Source organism: Portunus trituberculatus, chromosome 22 (genome assembly GCF_017591435.1).
Source record: "Portunus trituberculatus isolate SZX2019 chromosome 22, ASM1759143v1, whole genome shotgun sequence".
In the NCBI taxonomy this organism is placed as follows: domain Eukaryota; kingdom Metazoa; phylum Arthropoda; class Malacostraca; order Decapoda; family Portunidae; genus Portunus; species Portunus trituberculatus.
Genome location: NC_059276.1, coordinates 9867776 through 9875275, shown reverse-complemented (window position 1 = coordinate 9875275; position 7500 = coordinate 9867776). Strand labels below are relative to the sequence as shown.

General features: G+C 41.1%; 1 protein-coding gene across 4 annotated transcripts in view; it reads right to left on the bottom strand.

Moving 5' to 3' along the window:
* Positions 1–56: 56 nt before the first annotated feature.
* LOC123507318 (neprilysin-3-like) overlaps positions 57–7500 on the bottom strand; it is a 24208-nt gene continuing 16764 nt past the window's right edge. For all 4 annotated transcript variants that reach the window (XM_045260075.1, XM_045260074.1, XM_045260077.1 and 1 more), the window contains 9 exons: positions 7274–7360; positions 6894–7070; positions 6426–6538; positions 5715–5779; positions 5265–5384; positions 4772–4923; positions 3932–4093; positions 2672–2748; positions 57–996 (listed from right to left, as the gene is read on the bottom strand). In XM_045260075.1, coding sequence (XP_045116010.1) covers positions 897–996; positions 2672–2748; positions 3932–4093; positions 4772–4923; positions 5265–5384; positions 5715–5779; positions 6426–6538; positions 6894–7070; positions 7274–7360 — 1053 coding nt within the window. In that variant the 3' untranslated portion in view covers positions 57–896. The remainder of the gene's footprint in view (positions 997–2671; positions 2749–3931; positions 4094–4771; positions 4924–5264; positions 5385–5714; positions 5780–6425; positions 6539–6893; positions 7071–7273; positions 7361–7500) is intronic.

The window sequence follows — 7500 nt, the reverse complement described above, 5'->3', positions numbered from 1 at the left end:
TCTCTCTCTCTCTCTCTCTTCTTAAGTAAAGTCGTAAGGTAAAGAGGAATATTTACTAGGATTAAAATAATTTATTCGTTCAACACTGACCTGCGTCTCGGTCTAAATAAATACAGGTTATCGTTCATTAACAAAAAAAATAACAATAAAATAAAACAAATCAACTTAAACTAACAACAAATTCAACTCTGCTCTTTTTTACATTCTTTGCCTTTCACCTCACTGACCTACAGGTGTGTGAGGCAAGGGCAGGTGTGTGGACAGAAGTACAGAACACAGGGACAGGTGTGGGTGGCTCAGAACACATTTACCCCTGGAACTCATTTTGCACCATGGGTTTGGGTGTGATTGGACGATTTTATTGACATTAGGAAGGGTCTATGGAGGTCAGAAGACTAATGGCCAGAGTCTTCACTATTTCAATCCCCACATAAGTATCTGAAGCTGTATAAAATCATCAAATAGTAAATAGAATGAAGGAAACGCGCCATGGTACTGAATGGGTTAACAGGTGTATTTTAGTCCAAGAAGCGTGACAGGTGTGGTGTGTCTTTACTTATCAACAGGTGTGGCTTAGAAAAAGAAAAGTGGCAGGTGTAGAATGGCTTAGGAAATGTAAGTGTGAGTGGCTTATTAAGATACTTTCCTCTGGTGGACTCTGGAACTCCCTACCGGCTTCTGTATTTCCAGCTTCCTATAACTTGACTTCATTTAAGAGGGAGATTTCAAAACATTTATCCCTTTATTTTGGTTAACCCTCTCGGACCTGCAAGGGGACTGGCAGCTAAGTGAGCCTTTTTTTTTCGATTCACGTTGCTCTTGGCCAGGTTTCCCCTCTTACATAACAGAAAACAAATGTATGGGCAGGTGTGGGCTGGAGAAATTACTGGTATGGGTTAGAACAGATGGCAGGTTTGATCAGAGAACATTTTGGAGGTCGGAGGACAGCTGAACACTTGGGAGAACTCTGGCATGTTCTTCATCATCCCGTTAATCCTGCGAAAAGAGAACAGGGTGAAGAGAAGCACGATTAAGTTCCCTGGCGAAAAGAGAATAGGGTGAACAGAAATACAGAAATACCATTGAAATTACCAGGCGAAAAGAGAATATGGTGAAGGAAGCACCAATGAAATTACCTAACGAAAAGAGAATAGAGTGAAGAAGCACCAGTGAAGTTAGTTTTTTTTTTTATATAAGGGCAAAAAAAAAAACTAATATTAGGAAAGAAAAGGCCCACTTGGACTGTAGTCTCCATAAAAGATTCAAAGGAGATAGTCAAAATTCAGGGATAAATATCTCGACACCTCTCTCTTAAAAGAAAGTCATAGGAAGATAAGAGATTAAAGAAGCATCAATAAAGTTATCTGGGGAAAAGAGAAGAGTGAACAAACCCCAATAAGCTTACCTGGCCAATAGAACAGAGAACTCCTGGTAAATAAGAGAGTTTTTTGTAGGAAAGGCACCGGAAAGGACTAAAAACGATGCATTAAAAAGAAAAAGAGAAAAGAAGAGCTCATTAAGGTTTGAAGAGCTTAATAAAGGCTTAAAAGAGATCATAAAATTACACAGAGGATTACAGGGATTAGATGTAAGACTAGAAAAAACAAAGCGTGGAATTACAAAGGTGAAAAAGGATTACAAACATTATACAAAGGATTTAAAAGATTGCAATAAGGTTTAAAAGAGATTACAAAGTTAAATAAAGGATTACAAGGATGAGATTAAAGATTCGAAAGGCAAAATGCGGAATTACAGACATGAAAAGGGATTACAGACATTATACAAAGGATTTAAAAGATTACAGTAATAGATTACAGTGATTACATGCAGAATTGAGGTTTAAAAGAGATTACAAGAATATACATGTAACTATAAATAGGATCTAGTTGAAATTAATGAGGGTTTTCAAGTATTTGTGACTCGAAGTATGTCTTTTCACCATCTATCAGAACCACAATGCAACACTGCCATGACTAAAGAGCAATAATGTAGTGAGCATCCGTGGTACAGTGGAACCATGCATGCTTTGGTGTCCGAGGGGTCTGCAAGAGCGCGAGTTCGAATCCTGTCCACGGTCCGAGTGTAGGTTGGGCTTCCTCACTCGGGGCAACGGTTTCCTAGCGGGGGGCCTTTGAGATAGGAGGTACCACAAAAAGTATCCCCTTTAGCCCATAAATTCCCGTGAAAATCCCACATGGTACTAAAAAAAACAGCAACAAAAAAAAACGTTTCTAGTAGCCTGCAATTTTTACCTTTAATTAAACTACTGAACGTTTCTAGAAGTTCTCAAGAGTGTCCTGATTCTAGTGGCACTTTCACGGTCCGAGTGTAGGTAGGGCTTCCTCACTCGGGGCTTTCAGATAGGAGGTACCCCAAAATATATCCTCTTTAACCCATATATTCCCGTGAAAATCCCACATGGTATAAATAAATAAAAAAAAAAAACGTTTCAGTACCATGCAATAAACGTTTTACCATGACATTTTTTTACCTTTAACTAAACTACTGAGCGTTTCTAGATGTTCTCAAGAGTGTCCTGATCTTAGTGACGCTTCAACTAAAAAATATAAAAAAAAAAAAAGCAATGTGAACAGTGTACGAGTAAGACTAAGGGAACAGTACCACCTAGGAAGACTGAGGGCAGGTGTGCGTGACAAGTAATGAGCGTTACCTGAGCTTGTTGGGCAGGTGTTCGTCCAGTTCCATGAGGAGAATGTTGCCGACCATTGTGCTGACGCTGCAGTAAGGCTGAGACAGAAAGAGAGAGAGAGAGAGAGAGAGAGAGAGAGAGAGAGAGAGAGAGAGAGAGAGAGAGAGAGAGAGAGAGAGAGAGAGAGAGAGAGAGAGAGAGAGAGAGAGAGAGAGACAAACACAAAGAAAATTAACTATAAACTGTGTTCGTGAATTTACGCAAAAAATAAGAAAACATATCAATAAAATATAAAGAAAATTATAAAAAAATGAGAATATCTAATAAGATAAAAATGAAGGAACGTGACAATAGAAAAAAAATCTAAGAAAAATAAAACCAATGAAATTAAATAAATAAAACAACAAAATAGAATAAATAAAAGAAAAAACAATAAGAAAAACAACATACCAATGAAACACACTATAATAACACTAACTTTCTAAAGATAAATAAATAAATAAATATCAAAAATACTGAAATAAACAAAAAATAACATCAAATATCACGTAAACAATAATTAGAGAGAAGTAAACACCAGGTAAACATTTCGAACACCTGTGAACACCTGTAAACACCAGTAAAGACTTATAAAACACCTGACTCACCTGTAAATACCTGGAAACACCTGGAAACTAAATATAACACCTGTAAACACCTGCAAACACCTGAAAATACCTGAAAATACCAATACAATACTTGCGAACACATATAAACACCTGAGAACATCTGTAAAATCTATATGACACTTACAAAACACCTGTAAACACTGTAAACACCTCCGAAACACCTAAAAACACCTGCAAAACATCTGAAACCATCTATAAATATCTGAAAACACATATAAACACCTGAAAAAGACCTGTAAACACCTAAAAACACCCCTAAACACCTTCACACCACCTTTAAACACCTCTAAACACCTGTAGGCACTTGTAAACACCCAGAAACACTCTTAAACACCTTCAAATACCTCTAAACACCTGTAGACATTTGTAAACACCTAGCAACACTCTTAAACACCTTCAAAAATACTTTTAAACACCTCTAAACACCTGTAATTAACTATAAAAACACCTTCAAAACACCTAAAAACTACTGAAAACACTTGTAAACACCTGCAAACACCTAAAAATAACTGGAAAAACTTATATATCACCTTCAAACACTTTCAAACACCATCTAACTCCTGGAAACACCAATGACTCGCCTGGAACCACTTATATAACACCTGTGACTTACCTGGGCGGCTGACACGAAGAACAGCTGGTGAGGGTTAAGGGGGAGGGCGGGCAGGCGCGGCTCCACCCCCTGCGCTTCCTCCCACCGGCGGTACGATTTAAATGCTGTATGAATACCGCTGATGTCGGCTATGTTCTCGTTTTTTGTGATAACTTCGTCGATCTGAGGGTAATGGTGGTGGTGGTGGTGGTGGTGGTGGTGGTGGTTTGGTTCATGTACTCTCTCTCTCTCTCTCTCTCTCTCTCTCTCTCTCTCTCTCTCTCTCTCTCTCTCTCTCTCTCTCTCTCTCTCTCTCTCTCTCTCTCTCTCTCTCTCTCTCTCTCTCTGTCTTTCTACCTGTCTCTTTTTTGCCTTTCTGTCTTTTTTTTCTCTCTTCCTCTGTTTCTATCTCTTTTTGTCTTTCTTTCCCTTTTTTCTCACTTTCTTTTCCTACTATATATCTTTTTCTCCATCTTTTCTCTCCTTATCCTTCTATCCCTTTCTTTCTCTCTCACTTTCTGTCTCCATCTATTGATCTGTCTATCTCCTCATTCCCTTCTCTCTCTTTTTTTTATCTTTCTATCTCTTTCTCACTTCCTGTCTCTATCTCTCAATCTGTTAATCTATCTCCCCATTCCTCCTCTTCTCTCCATCTTTCTATCCCTTTCTTTTTCTCACTTTCTGTCTCCATCTCTCAATCTGTCTATCTACCTCCCCATTCCTCCTCTATTATTCATCTTTCCATCCTTCTCCCACTTTCTAGCTCCATTTATCAACCTATCTATCTCCCATCTTCACCGCCACTACCACCAGTATCTCACTACACACACAGGCAACACCCCAACACTTCCCAAGGCTCACCTCCAATGCAATGAGTGTGTGATGCATGTAGCGAACCTCGAAGAAGTTCTCGGTAAGCAGGTTGTGGTAGCAGTCAGATGTTATGTTCAGTCTCTCCACCATGGCCTGGCTGAAGGGGCGTGTCAGTAACCCCCGCTCGTCAAATTGAATGCCTGGGAAAAGTAGGTTAGGTTAGGTTGGGTTGGGTTGGGTTAGGTTAGGTTAGTGTGGGTTGGGTTGGGATGGGTTACCAGAGAGAGAGAGAGAGAGAGAAAGAGAGTAGGGGATAAAGAGATCACTTGAAATGCATTGAGAGATTAAAGAACAAAGACACAAACATGAGGGAAATGATAAGGGGGGAGAGAGAGAGAGAGAGAGAGAGAGAGAGAGAGAGATGGAAGAAACACATAAGAAATAATGAGAAAGAAGCGACGCGTGGAATGAAGGAAATAGGAGATTAAGAGAGAGAGAGAGAGAGAGAGAGAGAGAGAGAGAGAGAGAGAGAGTACCTTACCTAAGAAATCCAGGGCGTGGAAGATCTCATGAGCAATTGATGTGGCAGTGGAACCAAAATTGATGTAATGTGGAGCGTTGTGGCGGTGGAAAGGTGGATGGAAGAACGCCTCTGGAAACACTGCACACACACACACACACACACACACACACACACACACACACACACACACACACACACACACACAAGGAATCATTAGCTCAAATATATTTTCTTTATATGTTTCAAAATTTATCCAGTTCAAATTTTTCATCTATATTTAAGTGAATGGACAGTGATTTGGTGTTGTGGTGTTGTGTGGTGTGGTATATGGTGGTGATTTGGTGTTGTCTGTGGTGTGAGGTGTGTGGTGTGGTGTTGTGTTCTGTGGTGTGTGGTGGTGTTGTGTGGTGTTGTGTGGTGTTGAGTGGTGTTGAGTGGTGTTGAGTAGTGTTGAGTGGTGTTGCTTACCTACACTGTTGATATCCACCGCGTAAAATGCATCCACCATATAAGGTTGCACAGTGAACGACCAACTGAGGAGAGAGAGAGAGAGAGAGAGAGAGAGAGAGAGTCACGTCATTTTTTTGTACTTGTCATCTTGTACCAGTTCAATTCACACCTGTTTAAATTATTTTCGTTCTTGTCTCACCTGTTCATTAGTAAAGGGAAATTTGAGCTCAGGAGGACGAAAGATTATGAAAACAGTCTAAATTTGTCTCATTATGTCTCTCTTTGTATTTCGTTTCATCAGATTTGTCTCTTTTGTTTTCCTTTTCCTTTTCCTTCTCTTCTTCCAAATTGCATTCTTTGTCATCTCCTTTCTCCTTCTCCATCTCCTCTTTTATTCTTTTCCTCCTTCACTTTTCTACTTTTTATTTTATGTTCCCTTCCTCCTCCTTCATCTCCTCTTCCTCTTACTCCTTCTCCTTAATGTGTCTTTGCCTCCTCCTCCTTTTCTTCTTCCTCCTTCTTCCTCCTCTTTCTCCTGCTTCTCTTCCTCTTAATCCTCTTCTCTATTATTTTTCTCCTTTATAACGTATCTTTGCATTCTCTCCTCCTCCTCCTCCTTCCTCCTTCTCCTCCCTCCATTCTCCTCCTCCACCTTCTCCTCTTCTTTACTATTTTTTCTCCTCTATAACGTATCTCCTCCTCCTCCTCCTCCTCCTCCTCCTCACTCACATGAAGTCGTCACTCTCCATGGGCGTGTGGTGGAGTTGGTAGAGCTGATATCTGAAGGCGCGGTACAGCTCCAGGACAGTGTGAAGGAAGGAGCCGTTGAGCGGGAAACTCAGCTGCGGGAGGAGGTGGTGGTGGTGGTGGTGGTGGTGGTTGTGGTGGTGGTAGTGGTGGAAGGAAAAAAATTGGATATGAAGGAGGAGGAGAAGGAGGAATAGAAGGAGGATTAAAAGGAGGAGGAGGAGGTTCATGATTTCTCTCTCTCTCTCTCTCTCTCTCTCTCTCTCTCTCTCTCTCTCTCTCTCTCTCTCTCTCTCTCTCTCATTAATCTTTTCCTATCTCCCTCCCTTTATCTCATTTTCCACTTTAGTCCTCACTCTCTCACACACACACACACACACACACACACACACACACACACACACACACACACACACACACACACACACACACACACTTACTCCCTCTTACCTCAGCGTGTGACTTGTTGACGAATTCTATATCCCAATGCTTCTCTCTCGCCCCCACCTTGAGTTTCATCGAATGTAGCCTTTCCAGCACCTTCTCCTTGTCCTCCTGTCCCAGCCACGCCGACCCGGACACGCTCTCTTCCACCTCCTCCCGCAGAATATCCATTAGAGATGACGCCTGTGAGAGAGAGACAGAGAAGAGAGAAGAGGGAAGGAATGGGAGGGAGTGAAAGAGAAATAGAATAGCAATCGAATGAGTGAGTTATCGAAGTTATGTGTGAGTATATAACCAGGAGGAGGAGGAGGAGGAGGAGGAGGAGGAGGAGGAGGAGGAGGAGGAGGAGGAGGAGGAGGAGGAGGAGGAGGAGGAGGAGAGCTTACCTTGGTTTTGATGTTCTCTAGTGTATCGTTGCCAATGTGGTGAAGATATAAATTGGACATCACTTCTCCAAACACGCTTTTCACTGCCTGTGGAGAGAGAGAGAGAGAGAGAGAGAGAGAGAGAGAGAGAGAGAGAGAGAGAGAGAGAGAGAGAGAGAGAGAATACCCATTAATTAAGCCACAACAATTTTACAATCAATTTTACTATCTCAAATTTCTCCGTGTGT